Source organism: Genypterus blacodes, unplaced genomic scaffold (genome assembly GCF_046128005.1).
Source record: "Genypterus blacodes isolate CSIRO-AG114 ecotype Tasmania unplaced genomic scaffold, CSIRO-AGI_Gbla_v1 ptg000012l_1, whole genome shotgun sequence".
In the NCBI taxonomy this organism is placed as follows: Eukaryota; Metazoa; Chordata; class Actinopteri; order Ophidiiformes; family Ophidiidae; genus Genypterus; species Genypterus blacodes.
Window position 1 is genome coordinate 1,536,235 of NW_027466826.1, and position 19,350 is coordinate 1,555,584.

General features: G+C 45.6%; 1 protein-coding gene across 1 annotated transcript; it reads right to left on the minus strand.

Annotated features, from left to right (window-relative positions):
* Positions 1-5,268: 5,268 nt before the first annotated feature.
* ism1 (isthmin 1) lies at positions 5,269-16,239 on the minus strand. The gene is made up of 6 exons (XM_076162002.1): positions 15,442-16,239; positions 10,300-10,524; positions 9,188-9,464; positions 7,174-7,317; positions 6,985-7,074; positions 5,269-6,667 (listed from the first exon to the last, which is right to left on the minus strand). Exons 1-6 carry the CDS (start codon positions 15,577-15,579, stop codon positions 6,150-6,152), a joined length of 1,392 nt encoding a protein of 463 aa, XP_076018117.1. The 5' UTR covers positions 15,580-16,239; the 3' UTR covers positions 5,269-6,149.
* Between the last annotated feature and the right edge of the window lie 3,111 nt (positions 16,240-19,350).

Consider the following 19,350-nt stretch of genomic DNA (forward strand, 5'->3'; position numbering starts at 1 on the left):
GCCAGAAGTAATAAGCTTTAGCTGTTTTAACAGGTGTCCAGGAAGGAGGGAGGGGTGTTAGTTTGTACTTAGTGCACTTACAGGACTTCCCTTTGCCACTGTCTGCCCCCCCGCACCCACTCCTCCCTCCTCCCTCCAAGCTTTCCAATCTCACCTGAATTGGATGTGGTGCATTCTTTTTTTCTTTGTTAATCTTTTCCAACTACAAGTGGTGTCCTTCCTTTTGTATTTAAGGAAAACAGGGTGGATGTTCATGTGATTTTGTATTACCAATCAGATGTGACCCTTTTCAGTTTATTTTTCCAAAAAATTCAAACGCGACACCCATGATTTTGTTGTTACAGTTTTTGTTTGTTTTAGTTTAAAAATATGTCAGAATGCACCTTGTGGAATGCCTGCCACTCTCCGTTAATTGTAATAATCGCAAATGTATCAGGCAATGGCAAATGCAGTTGTTGTCAAGATTACACATATAGACCCACTGCAAACTGTATAATGTAGCATCATGTGCATCCTAGGTAATAGTGAATTTTATAACATTTAAGTCATAGAATTTGCTTAATAGACTGTTTAAAATGTGAATAAAATAGCTCTTACAAATACAAATGCATGTACAAAACCTAAGAACTTATAAGCCACTTTCTGTTGTCTGCCAGGCATCCAGTTAATCACGAGACAGGAGGCTTTGCACTTCCAGAGTGACGCTGAAACTATAGTGCTCAGGTAGCAGGACTCACCCCCACCACCAAACATGACTGTTAGCCATCATTAAAACAGTTTATATTTATAGAATCGCTTTAACAGAGATGTGTATTTTCTTGTTGAGAGAGAGAAAAAGGACTCCTGAAAAAAACAGAAGTATGAATTTGTATGTTGAAGCCCATGAGATGGTGCTGTTGAATATTGTACTTGAAAGGAAAAAAGGGTCTTCATTAGTTCTTCTGTTGGGATAATCGTTTTCTTTGGTTTTACTGTTTCGCTCTGTTAGGCCCCATTTACACTCTGAAATGCAATCTGACCTGCCCGGAGCTCAAATGACTCGCAGCCTGGCTCGTATTTTTGCTCAGATCTTCATCTCAGTCGCACCTATCCCAGGTATACATGCAACTGGTGTAGCTGTGACTCATTTGTGAGACTAAAACATCCATTAAAGATGGAAAAATCGACCCTGCCACCGCCTAATCCTCCTCCGCTCACTCTGGGTAGTAAAGTTATTTTGAAATCATTATTTATGGAGGACTTTATTAGTTGTTAGTCATGGATGGAAAGAATACAAATAAAGAGATTACATTTAAATTCAAGGTGTACATGGGGCTTTAGTGTTAAGAATTTTACTTTTACGTAAACCATGATAAAGCTTGTTTTTACCTTTACTTGAAAATGCAACTAAAATACAACATATATAAGCTATTGAAATTGTGATATGTGCACAGGTACAGTGCTCAAAAGCAAATAAAAACATATGTTGCTGATTTTCTGTCTTTTTAATATTAATGCTAGAAAACACACATTGTTGTGCTTTTTCTCTTAAATTTTCCTGAAAATATGTCCTCTTTGTGAAGAATAATTTGTATGAACCTTGGCAAACTTCTCTTTAGTTTATACATATAGTATAATCTGGGCTGTGGACTGTGGACTGAAAATGTGTAGCCAATATGTAGTCTGAGAATAGAACACTGCATAGTCTGGAATATGACTTGATGGACACATTTCTCTTTTTTATTTAAAATCCTGATTATACCACCAGAATACCTTCCATTTCTCTTCCACAAAAGTGTTCTTCTTCTAAGTTGTTTCTATTTTCATGGATATCTGTGTCGTTTCATTACCTAGAAGCCCTTCAAAGGCTCCGAGTGTCCCAACACCATCAGATGTTGCTTGATTCAACCGCCCGGGCAATAACTGGAGAGGACTATGCGCAGTTATTTTTAACCGTTGGATCAGTGACTGGGACGAAAGTTTGTCCAGCTGTTGGCTCTGGACCGCGGCCACCGCAGTGTCTACGAGGAATGTACAATAGAGATGTTGATGAAGATAAATATATTCACAGTTTAATGGAAAAGATGCCTTCCTGTCAGTGTGCCGTGCCTGGCACCACAGGAGTAAAATATATATTGAGGATGTCTCCAGCTGGTTTGCCTTTCAGGTGTAAGATGTCAAAATCTTTTAGGATCACTGACGTGCAAACTGCAGCTGACAGGTCAGGAGAAGCGGCTCGGGTGTTTTGCTGTGGAGGTGCCGCCGCTGCTGCGGCACTGAGTATTTGTTTTTGTTCCGCAGCCTCCTGACCCCAGTTTGATCTTGAGGGTCCATCTTAAAGGAGAAATGTGTTACCTTGCCCCCTCGCCCTCTCACACCATCCTCCATTAGCCTGATTACGTAGTATTATAGAGCACCCTCTTTTCATCAGAGCTAATCTGCGTTGCCGGGAGACCCTCGGTCATGTTCAGCACAGAACACCCCCCCCCCCACCTTCAAACATCATCCCTCTCTGTCCTGGATCCCCTTAGCTTTGAAAAAGGATCCCGGGTCTTTAAAAGTGGACGGGGTCCTGAGCCATTCAAGGTGTATCCAATGCCTTGTGCTCAGCAAGGCTCTTAAATGCAAAACAGACGGTGAAGCAAATAAAGATCAAAGGCAGCAGGGCCCGGCCCGATGTCCTCACATGCCAAGCGCTGCTGTCACAGTGAATCACGGCAATGCGGCGTCCGTGCTCATGCTGCCCCCCTGCCCTCCCTCACCCACCACCACCCCAGGGCCACCGTCGTCTCAGTATCGCCAGCTCTGCTGCGACCTATCATCAACTCACAAACACAGTGTTGGAACCAAACACAACAGCATTCATTGTGGCCTCGGGATGAGCAGTGAAGATCAATCTTGAAGCATTTTGTCTTTCACTGTAGCTGTGTTTCCTTCTCTCTGCTACAAATTTCTATGCAGTGGACTTCAAAATCCACTTCCTTAGAATAAAATTTAACTGGATTTGAGTTTGACTAACCATTGGATGACATGTGGCTTAGCTCTGAATATACTGTCCTATATTACCTTCATTTCCACCAAATTAGCTGTTGCACCACTCAAGTCATTTAATGCAATGATGTCTTTTCTCTGCTTTTCTCACCGATGTCCCACAGTAGCAGCTGGGGTTAAGTAAGGCTGTGCCCACAGCTTCTTGACCTGTTTGCTCTACTATAGGCCCAATCTCATGTTTGCCCCCAGTCGACCCACCCACTCCATGACTCCCTGTGCCGAATGCGTGAGAGAGTCCATGGAGATGAGAGTGCCAGTGACCCACTCCACCCCTGCTTTCCCGGAAGGACAATTAAGGTGAACAGGGAGCGGGGTTGGATGAAGCGGCAAGATAAGTAACTTTCGGTCCAGGTCAGCCTCCAGATTAAAAGACTTGGGGGACAACCTTTCATTAAGCTTGCCGTGCAGTTAGAACCCTGTGGTATTGTGGGGTAGACACTTCCTGCAGTGTGCCACGCCACCCATAAAGTGGCAAGAGCGAGGGAGTAAAGGAAACAGCGAGGAAGAGAGGCTAAAAATGACTTCGCCACATCTGTACAGCGTCACGAAAAAACAAAGCCATGCCCGACTGCCACCGCACACCCCATCTGTTGCGTTGTAGATACAAGAACCCCCGTCAATGAGCCACCGCAACACCAACAAACCTTGAACCATCCGGCTTTGCACTACTTTCACTCCTCTGTCTCACTCTTACGTGTCTCTTCATCTCTTATTCCCACACACTAGAGATCTGCTGAGAAATCCCAGAGGCAGCCCTGTCAAACTCGCTCTATGGCGGTCCATAGTATCCTCCTAACAGAAATAGAGGCAAAATACCAACAATCATATCTTGGTGATGCTTAATGAGCCCTTTCGGATCCTTGACAATATACCACTAATATGGTGCTTTGCAGCCTTTGAAACATACCAGAGGAGAATCCTGGAAATAGAAGCACAAAAGCGAGGCCTCACTGTGACGCCCCACCACAGTCGATGCAAAGTGTTTTCTCTGCACTCCGAGCCGGCCCGCCGCATGTCCGCGCTCCTGTGTGCTTTCACATCATTAATGTCAGTTGGAGTGAGTTGCAGCTCGGCTCTCTAAATCTTCCTGCAGCGCTACCTGTGTGTGCAACAGCGCAGGGAGAGCTCGTCACAGTGACAGCGTTTGTTTAACTTGGAGAAGGGGGAGAGAAGAAATGAGGGATGAAAAGTGAGGAGGGCGCACGTGTAATTGCCTATGTTCTTGGGACATGTGGAGCCTATCTGGGGAGGAGATACTCGGCGCTGGGGGTGGCGGCGGTGCTGGGGATGGAGGTATGTCACATATCTGAGCTCGGACCTGATGTTTCAAAATCCAAACCAACACCTCGCTTTGATCTTCATGCCTGTTCAGCAGACGGTCTGCTAAGATAACGATCCATGCTGGATACTGTAATTTTAGCCAGGAATCGTGCTTTGAATGCAGATAAGAGGGGGGGATAAGACCTACAAAGACCTATCCATGTCCAAAGCTGTACGATTGATAACACCGAGGGAAAGCCATATTTAGGGAAATCGGAAGAAGCTGAAGCCTGTTTGGTGCAAAAACGAGTTTGGGATACAGTAAAGGACGCACAAAGAGGAATTTAGTATGAATAGTGAAGCCAGTTAGTGAGTTTGCAAGGAGTGCCTCAGGGGAGCGGAACGTGCTGGGGCCTGCTGCATTTATAAAGATGGGCCGAGCACCCCAGCCAGCTGTGCCATATACACAAGACTGCAGGAATGAGGGCACCATGAATGGCTTTCTCTGTGCGACAATGACTGCAGCACTCAGCAGAGAGGGAATGGTCAGAGGTCCCAGCTATGGAAAGACAGCATTCAGTGTGTCTGTGTGTGTGTGTGTGTGTGTGTGTGTGTGTGTGTGTGTGTGTGTGTGTGTGTGTGTGTACACTGAGAAATTACTCAGGAATGGGAGGATGCATGCCAAAGACAAAGAATTTGTGTTGTATTCAAGGGAACCTTACCCTCCTCGCCCTCCTGAAGAAATATCGCAATCCCATCAAAAGAGTTGGCCCGGGAGCCACACTGGGATGGAACTAATGGAAGTCTGATGCACTGGCTTAAGCTGTTGGAGGAGTTTAATTGATGAGATATTAAGTTCTCTTCCCAGATGAATTAAGGGAAATGAGGGCAGCTGATCCAACACAACTGTCCATCCCACCGTTTGAGAGACAGCTGGCGTGTGTGAGGGTGATCAGAGAAGAACGTAACAGCATTCAGTGAGTTTTTTAAGATTTATTCATAGATTTATATCTCAAAAAAAAATCTGTTTTGACATACAATTGTATTCACACATTCTTTATGCATTGTTAAAGTGTAATCCTAACTTGAGATTTGGGAATACGCACGCAGGATGGCAAAATGTGAGGCGTCTCATGTTAGCGCGTAGCCGCAAACCGCGAACAAAGATACAACTCAGATGCAGCTAGGACTTAATAAATACTTTACAAAAATAATGCAAGCTAATTTTACAATGGCGAGAGACTGAGAGGCAAAAGGACGCGGCTGGTGTAAATAATGACGGAACATGAACATGCTAAATAGACAAGTGTACGTGAGAACCTGGATAGTACAGTTGACAATGCAGGAAAAGATGGGATGAGCTTGGTCCTCCTGTCCTCTAACCCCCCCCACAATAAAAAAACAAACAATGCATTCCTAAAGAATGTCATTATTCTGCCTATTCACCACAGAGCTCTCATATTCAGCAAACACATCTATGGAGACAAACAGACACAAATCCTAGAATTTTTTTTCCTCCCTTTTATGAATATAAACTCATTCTCCTTTTGTTCAGCAACACTGACTTTTATAATAGACAACACAATTAAAGACAAAAACATTGTTTGTAATTCTTTTTTTCTTTTTTTTCCAGAGGCATATCTTCTTCTATAAAAATGTTCACGCTTAGTCTCTGCTTTTGGTTTCCTTGTGACCAAAATGATGATGATGTGACTCTGCTGGATTGTTAGTTCTTTCATCAGAGCCTCAAAGTTCACATGTACGTTATCTGACCTTAATAGCTGAATAACTTCAGCACCATTTGTGAGGTTTAGCTGAATATTAAAGCAGCGTTTTTTTCCACTCCTTCTAAGAAAGGATTAGAATTCCCGGGCTTCTTCAACCTGTTTGTAGTAGTCCTCGTCCTGAGGATTCTCTGGGCACTTCTGCCCGTTGTTTGGCGGCCTGGCCTGGTTGTAGCGACTCCAGTCTCCCTTGCAGATGATCCATGGCAAGATGTCCACCTTGTAGTGAAGGTCCGCTGAGAACTCTGTGCTGATGAGGTTGGGAGTCCCTGCACCTTTGCCCCGAGTGATGAGCTTCATGTTGTCGTCGTAGCAGCAGTGCTGCGCGGCCAGAGTGGTGGACTCCAGCGTCAGCATGGAGCGGATGCAGTAACGCGCCGTGGGTTTGTAGATCTCCAGCTTCTCTTTTGGCCCGCTGGCGTCTTTCCAGCGGAAATCTCGGCGCGTGAGGGCGTCGTGCACGTCGGCCGTGCTGTATGCGACCTCGGTGGGATAGGAGCAGGGGCAGCTGGGAAGGTCGTTGGCCACCTTGATCATATACTTCTTCAAGAAGTCGCTCTTGCAGTTCATCCACCGCTCGCAGCTGTCTGTGTCTGGAAGACATTAGGTCAGTGTTAAATGTTACATCTCCCCTCCAGACCCCCTGTTGAAGATGAAAACAGAAGTGTGTCAAGGTGTAATGTGTGGCATGAAGGTGTGTTTTCTCTAGGCTGATTGGGAACAGACAGAGGCAGAGAGAGAGAGAGAGGCCTCTGTGCCCTGGTGAGCATTTACAGTAATGGAGTACAGTCCACGCATGAGGAACCCTGGGCTCTGCCCTGCTGCCAGACGGATGAACGGCCTTTGAAAGTGAAAGAACATCTGAATGAAGGATAGTCTGTCAGTAAAACAAAAGCAGAGAGAACCTTACCAACACCAAAGAGCTCCGTGGCATTAAACTCATCTGTACCGGCCAGCAGGCTCACTTCAGTAGCTGCCGTCTTGAAGGCATCTTCAATGCCTAAAGACAGGTGAAGACATGTGAGACATGTGTATCAAAGGGTGAACGCCATCAAAAGACTTGGAAACAGAAACCACTGGAGCCGCGCCTCCTGCTTACCTGGACAGTTGGGCATATCACAAGTACGCGATTCTGTGGCTGTGCAGGCGTAACCGCACGACCTGGTTCTCTTCTGGTTGCCATTTCCACAGGTGACACTGCACGCTGACCAGCTGCTCCAATCCCCTTCGCCATCAATATAATCTGCATGAGAGAGAGAGAGGTACTCAGTACGTTCACACACACACACACACACACACACACACACACACACACACACACACACTTACAATATCATTTAAATGCGCAGAGAGACGTTTATGAATTCTGTCCAGTTTACAGGTGAGGGAATGCTGATGTTGTTTATGTGACGTTTGAAATGAATAAATAAATGGGCTTCATTGGAGTTCAATCAAAGTTTTGAACGTGCATGTAAACGTATTGACGGAGCTCTGATGGAGGCCACATGCTGCACTCAGTCCTGTTAGCATGCCTCACTAATAATAAGCAGGGGGAGGACATGAAAGGCGAAGCTGAGGGGTTCAGGGGGGCAGCCTCAAAGTTGTCTTTGACTTTGACCCTCAAAGCAGATACCAGACAAGCCTGCATGCACACACACACACACACACACACACACACACACACACACACACACCCTCGTGCTGTCCTGCATAGGCTGACACACAAAGTTGCTGAACCAAGAAATCGAAGGCAAAGGGCGCTGTCAGCAAAAAGCAAAATAAAAACAGGGTTGCAGATCAGGCGAAACCTAGGAGACACTCGGACATGTCAGCACCCCCCCACCCCCCACCCCCCACCTGGGCCCTCAGATTGTCTTGGCACAGCGGCACTGGACAGCTTTCCAGCTCCTCTATCTGTGATTCATTGGTTTGAAAATGGGAAGTGAAATAGCAAGAAATCCTCTTTAACTCCAATTATCATTCAGCAGATCACTGTAATGGGTGTACATGGAAACGGTTGCAGAAGGGCCGTATGACCAGTTCATCCCAGAGCGCCACCTCAGCCCCGCCACCGTCATCGCCCCCGCGCACACATAGACACACACATCTTGAAAGCGGCTTAGTCCATCAATCAGGAGAATTAATGTGGGCATCGTGGGCTGGAAGCATTTCTGGCAAGGGTCCAAACCTTCCTATGACCCCCACTACTGCCATCTGCCCCTAGTTATGAGCATTTTGTATGAGTACGGGCGAGATAGCCATCTAGCCCCACTCTCCTCCCCCTGTCATTACATCTTCCACACCGGAGGACTGGTGGCGGCGCAGACAAACCATAAAACAGCCTCAGCCCACAGATGACATAACTGAATGCAATATCAATGCCCTGTGACGGTTGAACCACAATCCCTGTCCCCAATTATGAGTATTAAATTCGAAAACAAGGACAGTAATGATGATAAAATACTTTCTTGTCCATTAGCGTGGTATGAAACACGGATGAAATAGATCTGACCGCAGTGATAAGCCCGAGACGTTAAACACAGTCTGTGCTTTGACAAAAAGATTATGAAATCCCTCTCCTGGCCGCCGTAGCGCAAGTGCAAGTGGATAAAATGACATTTTCCATAGAGCAGGCATTCTTGTCCGACCACGTTGGCTTTGGGCGTGCTACGACACGGCGAGGATGGATAGTGTGTAACCGTGAGTGTGAATTCTTCCACGGCAGATTTATCTGCGGGCTTACTTTTGGAGAGTGTTGTGAGAATGGTGTGGCAGCCCAACGGAGCTCCTGGCCCCATTCCTGCTATTGAACTTTGATGTTGCGAGGCGTTTAAACTGTGTCACGTTGCCAGCGCCGTACCGCAGAGGAATCTGTCTCATAAAAGAGTGTTAAAGGCTTCAATCAGGGGCTCCCAAAGGCTCGCCTGGGATGACTGCACTTATCATGGTGACAGCTTAAATCAGCAAATCTGCAAATTACAGATTCCACATCAGAGTATGGACATCTGTGGAAGTGCTGCAGACCAGCGCTCAAATAATAGCCCAGTGGATCCCACTCAGTACTCTACAGTGCTTCCATGTATACTCGTCTCCTCCTAATCACACACTCTTACCGTATTCAGTCTGAGCTTTGCTTCCTCCCCCGGTGCCTCCTCTCCTGTCCCAGTCTCCCAGCGGCCTGAGGAAGTTGCTGTCCTCGAGGTTGCTCCCGTAGGAGCGGTCACGCTCCTCTGTTTGGTGGCCGGTGGAGGACGCAGAGGAGGGGATGGACGGGGACGAGTGAGGCCACCAGTTCCTCCAGTTGGGAGTCGCCCAACTGGGTTTAGTCTCTTTGCGCAGGCCCTTTTCCGGCTCGTGGCTCTCTAGCCCGTCCACCACTTCAATGGTCACCTGCGTCACAAATGAAGAGTGGTCCTTTTAAAGTCAGCGTGATGGCTTTAACATTTCAAGATATGTATTTATTTCTGGGACATAATGGGTCAATCATGCTGCTGTGATGAGGTGACACCCCTAGACCCCATACCACCCCTTCCTCTCCCTCCCTTTTGTCCTAACACATGTGCTTGGCAGATGGGGGGTGGTGGGGGTGACCGCCACCCCTGCTCCACAGCCACCCTCCCACCTCTCTCCACCTAAACACAAAGTTCAAAGGGCTACTCGGCCTCCTCCAGACCATGAAAGCCAGATGAATCCCAGGATCAAAGACACCCCCTCCTCCCCCCCCACCCCCCCTCCCACAGCATCGCTCCCTTGCTCAATTGGTCGCCCAGCTCTCTTCCCACATCTTGAGATGTTAATACACTTTGTTCGTGCTTGGATTTAGCAGTGATGCCCCAGAAATGGACCCCCTCGCCTGGATTAGACAGGAGAATGATTTAAACATGGCAGCGGTTACTCAGCCATCTGCACTCTGAGGGGGACTTATGGGCGAGGGCTCGCCACAAATTTACATAAGCTGCAGCTTGTCTTCCTGCATATGGGTTAGTAGTGAGGCATTGCTGGTTAGTGTCATTATGATGGACGTGAGACTTCGCTCTGATCCAAGAAGTGTGAAAGGAAGGAAAGGAGAGGAGGAAGGGAGAGAAAAAGGGGGTAGTGGTGTGCACCAAACTGTTCCCCTTCATCCTGTTTGCTCTTCCTGCCTTGTGTGCTTGGGTGACCGTGTCTTTCAAGTGAGCGAAACACATGAAAGCTCTCAGGCAGGTGCACAGACACACATGGTTACCTGTATGTTAGGATTCTGCCCGTTGATGTCGGCTTTGGAAAGGTCGGGGAAATTATGCAGGTCTAGGATGAAAGCTCCCGGGCCGTCCCTGTGGAGGCTGCTGCCCGCGCCCTGTGCCCAGGGCAGGGTGGCGGGCCGTTGGGCCAATCGATGCTCCGGACCAGACCGGCGGTCTTCATGGGCCAGCTGGGCAGACGAGCTGCTTTTTGCGTTGATATTGTTCTCCTGAGGAGAGATAATAGCAGATTGTGATTTTACACATTATAGTAGATTAATGATGACGACAGTAATCATGAACTCAAACAAGTGGGTTGTGGTGAATAAGGGCACTCGGCAGCATTAGATTGATCTCTCATGCTGACAGGGGGTTCATGTGGCCGTGACCTCTTCCATAAATCCTGCAGACAGCGGACACTCTGCTGCTTACGACCCAGAGCGAGGGAGCCAGACTGACAGCCAGAGTCCTGCTCCCCTTTCTGCTTCCACCAAGAACATAAACAAGCTATATTCAGAGCCTGTGTCACTGTTGCTCTGTACATTTTTCCCATTTTAAACTGACACAGTGGGCTCCTTCTTTAACATAGTTATATGATGTTGACATATATAGCGTGTTTTGATTCTGCTGCTGCTTGGGTGAAAAGAGCTATGTGAGACTGATGATTATCCAGCACTGGGGCTATACACAGAAACCTAAGCAAACATTGCAAAATAATTGCTTCTCCCTTCTAGTAGACAGAAAAACATTTGGTCTACTGACATAGGGTTGTAAATTTGTCCCAAAAGGACAGCTGAGGCATATGGCCCCTGTCACGTGTGCACAGAAGGAACAATTACTCCTCAATTGGACAGACAGCCATAAGTAGTCGGCAATCATCCATTCTGGGGTGGCAGAAAATAAGATCAAAGGAAACCATCAATCATGTTCCTTGTTTTCTTTTTTCATCTCCCATTTCTTCCTCCCCAGTGTTTTGTGGCAGGGCTGAGGCCTGAGAATATGGCAACAGTGCTGTACGGTTGCGGTGGCCAGTCACAGACAAAGTGTCAGCTCAGCCACATTGTGGTGGGTATAAAAGCCCCCAGTGGAGCTGTTTGCGTCAAGCCAAGGTGCACTCTGGGACAATATAGGCCCTGTAAATGGAGCCGCACAGCACGGGTGGAGGATTATAAATGTACATGTAGCATGAATGCAATCACAGAGGGCACAGGCTACACACAAAATACGTCCAAATCCATTTAGCTTCAGTTTCTCTCTAGGCCGGTTTATTACCACAACCAGGCCACGCCACACAATTGCCCATAATTTTCATTTAAATTGCAGATTAAAAAAAATGGAATAGAGTCCATAACCCAAATCATAAAATCTGAGGAAGAATGATAATTTTACCATCTTCAAAATGCAGATTCAAATTAATACCACAAAGAATTTTCTGCGCTGACCGCCTACCAATTATGGCTGTGAGATAAACGGTGAGTCCTCATAGCTCAGCACAGGAGAAGGTCATTTCAACATACCGGCATAGTTTGTGTATCAACTATCTTCCCATTATGTGAACATCACAGGGTCCTCTTTGGTTCTATCGCGAGTACTTAGGCTTGGAGATGCCCGAGTGATAACCCTGCTTTTCAACTTTTCCTGCCCTCAGAAGCCACTCGCTCTCTAGCCCTCTCCAGCACAGAGGCCGCACGCAACACTTAGTGGGTTCAATATGTACAATACATGGATGCATAAAAAGGTAATTGAAGCTCAGACATAGACGAAGACAACAAAGTTTCTCCAGTCATTTCTGTTTTTGTTATCCTGACAGTCATTTAAATCACACAATATCTCATTTAATCCCCATTATAACCCCCCCATTACGGCTTAATATCTGTAATATTTTAAATGAGTTCTTACTAAATAACTTTGGTAACAAGTTGGTAATAATGTTTACAGGCAGAATAATCCTCCGTTTTCGGATCTAATCCTGCCTGAATCTTTTGCGGAGACATTATCAGTTGAGTTGTACACAAAACTGCCAAAAGTAGAACTGCAGGCCTGTTACTGACACCAGTTTGGTTTATTCAGACCCAAAATTCAAATCCATTCTAACTGATTCCAGGGAATTTATGATTATTATTATACAAGAACAGCTTGAGTGTATTTGCTACCTTATTAAACTTATGGTCAGATGAGCTTCATATTTAATATCATATTTCCAAGTGGTTTTCATCTCTACAAACAGATTTGAATAGGTTCCCATCAATTGTTACTTGCATCTGTCATCCATAAAAAAAGGGCACTGAAATTACAAAACATTCAAAAGATAAGAGGCAGTCTTAAATATAATGCGCTGGGCTAAAGCTTTGGAATGAATTGTACATTTGAAACTTGTGAGATAATACTGTTGAAAACAAAAGGAATTCCAAACTGCTATTCCCTGAAAGCCCTGAGATTCCATCAGTGTTCCAAGTGTTTCACATGCTGATTACATTTCCCCCCTATATTTCCATCTTCCATCCGCAGTGTGAAGGACAGGCCATGAAATTATATACACTTCCAAATCACGGAACAAAGAAACACAGTAAAGTTGGAAAGTAATGGAAAGAATGCAGAATTAGTCACTGGACTGGAATGGCAGTTGTGATGTGAAACAAATAAAACCTTGAATGAGGAAATCGACGTCTATTCGTGGCGATGTGGATGTTTTTTTGGAACTGAGAAGATTGAAGGATTTTACAGTTTGGAGAAACATATTGAGCTTCTATTGTTGCTGTGAGATCTTCCTCAGTGAGGGACATGCTTTAATTTGGAGATCAAAAGTGACTAACCGTTCCTTCGTTTATCTGGGGCCTCCCAGGATGTCCTCCCCACCCACCCCTCACCCCCTACCCACCCTCAAAAGCCATGAATGAACACTTTGCACACACAAGCCACCCCCTCTCCCTCCTCACAGTATCTCCTCTTCTTTTCCCGCTTCCCCCCTTCTTCACTGTTTGTGAGGGCTGCTTAAAGGGGCATGACTACATTTTCAATTGGGAGCAACTCAGGGGTCCTTCCCCCCGGGGAAGCTGGCAGGAAATGAAGGCAGCACACATTGTGCCAGATGCTTTTCAGCACTACATTAGGTGGAGGAGAGAACTATCCTCCCTGTCAGAGGGAATACGACGTGTGTGTGATTATTTATGTAATCAAACTGGCACAGCGGCAGAGGAGCGATTGTGAGCTCAGACTGCTTAGACAAGATGCTTTGGAAAGAAACAAACAAAATGAGGTCAAGTATGCAACGATGAGCAGTTTAGTAAACACATATTTCACATTTTGTGTTGAATAAATATCCACCCTGTGCTTTATTAGCTGAGCAATATGTTTAATCACAATAGATCCGCTCTAATGTTGTCCCTCTGTAATGGTATGTGACTTAACAATGCTCCACTTGATTGATCTGCCTTTGTTAATCAGGGATGTCACCATGCTTCCTTTGAATCAGTGACCAAAGGTTTTTCCATCCCCTCCACAGGTGCATGGGGCTGGTTCCTGTCCATAGACTTTCTGTGAATGGCATTTTAAATATGACGCTTTGGGATAACAATACACCCCCTGGGCCATGACAAGCCAGTCTGAAAGATGACATCACCATCTTCAGTTGTGGACCACTGAGGCGTATCTGCACATGGTGGGAGCGTTTGTGAATTAAAAAAATAATAATTCAGCGCTTCTCCCAGCAGAGAGCATGAATGGAAATATCAGGTACTTTCATCTGAATCCTGATTCTTGTGGCGTGCGGCAGATGTAAGGGTTGCGTGTGTGGTATGTGTTGAGTATTTTTTTACTTCCATTCTTTGGGAGGAATCCCATGCTAGACCAGGTCTCGCTGGTTCAGTCCAACATTTGGCTGTGTGACAAATATTCGTTAAATTCCTGGAATATTTCCTCAGCTTTGCATGCCCCCGGTATCTAACAGAACACTGGCTTGCTGTTACATATACACAGGTTCAGCTGCATGGATGGCAGCGATAGCGGAGATAACAGAAATTACACTCTCTATCCTCTGTTGAAGTGAGAATTCTTTCCATTCATTTCCTCTCAAGCCCTAATAAACCATTTATGCAGGGTCACCATTCCAGTATGCATAACTACCTATTTATCCTTAGGACATGAAGGCAGGCAATGAGTGGTCAAAGTATTTCAGTAGCACGCTAAAAATACATCAAAAGAAGCTGAAGGATGCTTAACACTCTCTAAAAAAGCCTGTTGATCCCAGACCTGCCTTAACGCTTAGGTCAGGACTTGGGGCTCTATTGGAATCTGTGTGCTTTACTCTGATGTTAAAACGGGCAGTTAAACTAATAAACTAGCCTCAAGTGGTCACGCTGACAAATGTCTCCCTCGTGAAATTCTGTCAAGGCGTGTTCTATAGACTGGTGTTCTCGGAGAATCACAACCCCAAAAAAAGGCATCTCTATGGGAGAGAAAACTATATTTAATGTCAACCGTAGAGACCAAATCCGTTGACATCAGAAGAGCTCTGAATCTCGTGAACTGGGAACGGCTGGAAATATGTCTCAACCTTCTACTTCTCTCCCTCACTTCTCATCACATGGAATGATATTGAGGGAGCGGATGGAGACAGGGGTTTGTCAGGAGCAGAGTGGAAGTCTGGTTGACGCCAACTTAAAGGGATGGGGGGGTGGGGAGGGGCACCTTGAGGGGCTCAGTTCTTGACCCCCCCAACCTCATCAACTGAACGCTTGGATGACAGTGATGAGTCGATGATGACAGAGAATTGCCTGAAGCCAGCATTTAACCCCCCTCCCCTCAACAATAGGGAGGTGTGTCTTTTTCAGGGGGTGTGGTGGGGTGGGGGGCTGATCTCTGACCCTGCCTCATCTTCCATTCCTCTGCTGGCTGACTGCCATTCCCGGGGGACACCCTGGGGAGACCACATCCGTGTATGTCAACAACCCCCTAAAAGATCCACAGGAACCCTCAGGGGGGGTGAGGGAGGTTTTGAGGTTTTGTTTCACCTGGACCAGTGGTGCACATCAGCATACAATCAATCAATCCATCCCACCTGTGGCCATTTAGTCTGTTTACATAACAGCAGAATGCGGCTTTTTTTTTTTTTTTTTTTACATCTTTCCTGTAAACTCTGTCTGACTCACCTGTGTAAGTGCAGAGTCCTGATCCAGGTTCACCGTGACGTTCGCCGGGGGTACCGGACTGCCCCGCAGCACCGTGATGTGCAAAGTGAGGAGAAGAAGTCCGAGGAGCAGCAGGAGTTCCGCCGCAAGTCGCACCATCCTTTTGACGCGGCCGCTCTTGGGAGCCTGCGGTGTGACCGGAGCTCCGACTCCGCCTCCCGCCGCTGCACAGACTCCGATCTCCGGATCCGCCGGGGACGAGGAGCCGCAACACCACTTCGGAGCCACTTCGGGGATCAGAATTGCAAAGTTTGACGGGAAAAGGAGAGTGGAAGAGGCGGCGACAGCGGCTCTGACAAGTGCTGTAGTCTTTTGATTAGAATCCAGCGGTTGTGTTTAGAAGCACATAGGCACGTCTTTAAACTGACTTCTGTAATTTATCCTATCAGAAATCTGAGAGCCAATGCTGATCAGCTCATTAATGTGCTCTGCAGATTTAGTGATCTCCAACCTCGGGGAACTTGCCGCCTTGTTGCACCGCCACATTCTCGGCCTCACACACTTACACACTTCCCCTCACTCGCACCACTTCATCCACAGTACGCGTTTCTTGTTTTGTCCACATTCTCCTCATACACACATAAACACAAACACACACACACCACACAATCTTTGGAGACAAAACAAAACAAGTATCTTCCCTGTTCAAAATCACCCGGGCGGAGTTCTGTCAGTATTCATCCATTGAGCGCATCAGGGGAGGAAGACGCGGTTTTGGCGTCTCCACAGAAAGACACAACTCCTATCAATGTGAGACACACGCTGCTGGTGTTTTGTTGTGCGCTCTTGAGGTGGTTTTATACCCTACGCCCCTGTCCAGATGCCCTCCCCCTGGTTAACTCTTTCCTCCCTCTGACAAGTCCTTCCCCAAACTGCAGCCCGGGCCACATATGCGCTTCATGGTAGAGTAAGAAAGAAAGAGTGTCAATTGCGCCCCATTCCTCATCCCAGCAGAGACGTTTTAAACTATTTGTAAGTGGAACTAGTTGATTTATTTATTCAAATGGTCTCCCCCGGAGTTTAAACTGAAAAGAAATCTGAATAACAGCGTTTACAGGGTGATCTAACTGAATGAAACACCCTCAGTTAACACTGGGTGGGGTTCCTGCACCCCAATTCGGGGACCTTAGGGTGCACTGGGTACATCCAGAGACTCACACAAGAGGCGCTTCCCAGGTGGGCTGCAGGTTTTGTCTCACACTGTGATTAAAACACTATTACGGAAGGTGTTGTGACACTTCAATCAAGCCACACAAATGGTGCGTAATGTGATTAGCCTTTGTAGAGCTTCTTTATTGTCCGCTTCAAAGGGCAGATCGCCGTGTTAGATTACGCACCAGGCGGGATGTTGCCGAATGGGATTCGATTCACTTAAAAAACGAATAAGCTATAGTCTTCCACGAAAATCATTGAGGTTTACTCACAAGTGGGATAATTAAATTAAAGGCACTGAAAGTAAAAGTCATAATATGACAAAAGCAAACAGCAGAAGTCCTGATTTAAAATTCTACCAGTGTAAACGTCAAGTCAAGCATCAAAATGAACGATACCCACACAATACAGTTATAAATCAGTAATTTTAACACTCAAAATTGCATTCATAAGGGTTTGCATCTCCAGAGACTTTGGATTGTGTGGACAATTTTGGACTTATCTATTTAGAATTCACAAAATTGGAACTACAAGGTCTTTCACACCCGAATAGTTTGAGATTGAAAGTTTATACATGAGCACAATGTACCAGTTTCATTCCCAGTACTTGAGTACACACGATTTTAGTTACGGAAAACAAACATTGTCTTCTCATTTGATCTCTGTGTTGACACTATCAAAAATCTGAGCCTTGATAGTTTTCGTTATGATGTCACATCCACAGTAGGTGGGACCAAGTCACTGCAGGTACAAGTCAAGTCTCTTGTCCAAGTTCCAAACAAGTCTATTTGAAGCCAGAATCAGTGGTGTGGAGTAACAGGAGACTCAATATGAAAGACTTTGACACCAATGACTTATGACTTCACTTGGCCAGCTCTGTCTTGATTTGTGATTTGATTTGTTATTTGCCTTGAGTGACATGGCTGGAGTCTTCCTTGTCGTTTGCAAGACAATGTGATTCCTCCGAATTCCATTTGTTCTGATCAGACTTGTCCAGAGAACGAATAAAATCCTCTTCGGAGCCGATGAATTTAAACAAACTTTATTCTCTCCCTTACCACTCGACTGCACTGTCAAATAGCACAGCAGTCTGAAAAATGGAAATCTGTCTTTTGTCTGCTTCACTTAGAGAAAAAACCCTTTGCAATTTTGAGAAATCTCTGTGTAAATAGAAAACAGAGCGGGGAGAAATGTTTGCCTGCCTTGGACACAGTGGTGGACATCAAAGAACCAGCAGAGGATTCCCCTTCAGAATAGCAGCTACATGCCATTCCAATAAGTGCAGTGTATTTGGATCTGCAGTTCAAAAGCGGCTGGGTGCAGGCAGGTCTCTGGGGCCTGGCCACCAATAGTCTGGCTGCACACATGTTTTGAATGCCAGTGCAGACCATTTGCCATTTCTGCTGAAAGTGAGGGCCGTTAGAAGTGAGTAGAGGGAACTTTGGCAGGACATGTGCTTCCCACCTTGACTCGCAATCAACACGTATCATGCCGTGGTGCTTTGCCTCATTGGCACGCGTGAGACCGACGTGTCTGATGTGGATTGTGATGCAGATTCCAGAGACGACTGTGTCTTTATTCATCAAGTCAGGGTACGATATAGAGTCCTGCCTTGCCAGGAGAGGGTGTCAAAGTTATATTTTCTGAAAAGACAGACGACAACCGCTGTTTGCTTTACTTTCATGCTGTCGTCCAAAATGAAGAGTTATGCACAGTGAACCAGACAATCTGAGCAATGTGGTGCTATTCAACATTTCTCCCTATGGAATCTGAGGTCAGTTTTACGGATTTGCTTTTCATATGCTAGTGAAAAGAAAATCAATTTTTTTTACACATCAGAAGACACTTACACATTCCCTATGACATGAGGGTAACTTTGGATCTCTTAATGTCACTTATTCTGCTTTGTCTGCTCTTAAATAAGCCTGTCCACATTTAAATTAAGGCAAAAAAAAATTGTGTGGATTATGGATTTGAATTGAATTTCTTTTCCAGAACACATCCAGCTTTCTGATTTTGGTTGAAACTCTACTGCCATGCAGGCCAAGTGTATGGAAATTCTTCCTTTTTTTAAAATTATCCATCATTAAATGTATAAGGTCTAATTTCTTAACGTTTTTGACTGACAATATGATGGATCACTTCCTAAACACCTACATATGCCAGGTTTTACTTATTTCTAAAACAGAAACATTGATGATAATTTGAAGCACACTTTCACCTGATAGGCTCACGACTACAAGTTTGAATGGAGAGGAATGGCAACTGAGAAGCCAATGTCTTTGACATTTGAGGATTAAATCAAATTGCAAATTGCATTTCTCGTTGCTTATATTCTCAGTTATAAATCCTCAGTGTATTCATTGTTCAAATTCAGATTTAAGATGTAAGTAATAAGCCAACACACTGAGGATCTCTAATCTTACATCCCTTACTCCCATTTCTCCTAAACCTTAATGGAACAGGACATTAGTATGACATGACAGCTGTGGAAATTAAACAAACAATTTTCTAATGTTTCTGGGCCGGATGTGGAAAAACTCATCTTATAGACACAGCCGATCACGTCTATGATGTCTATGATATGAGATTGACTTTGTCCTTTACGAAAAAAACAAATCTTTTTGCAACAGCTTCCTCGCTCAGATCACATTTGTCTTACTGTTTATGTGAAGGAAAAAACACAAACTTGTTAATGTCTCCAGGGCGAACAAGTGT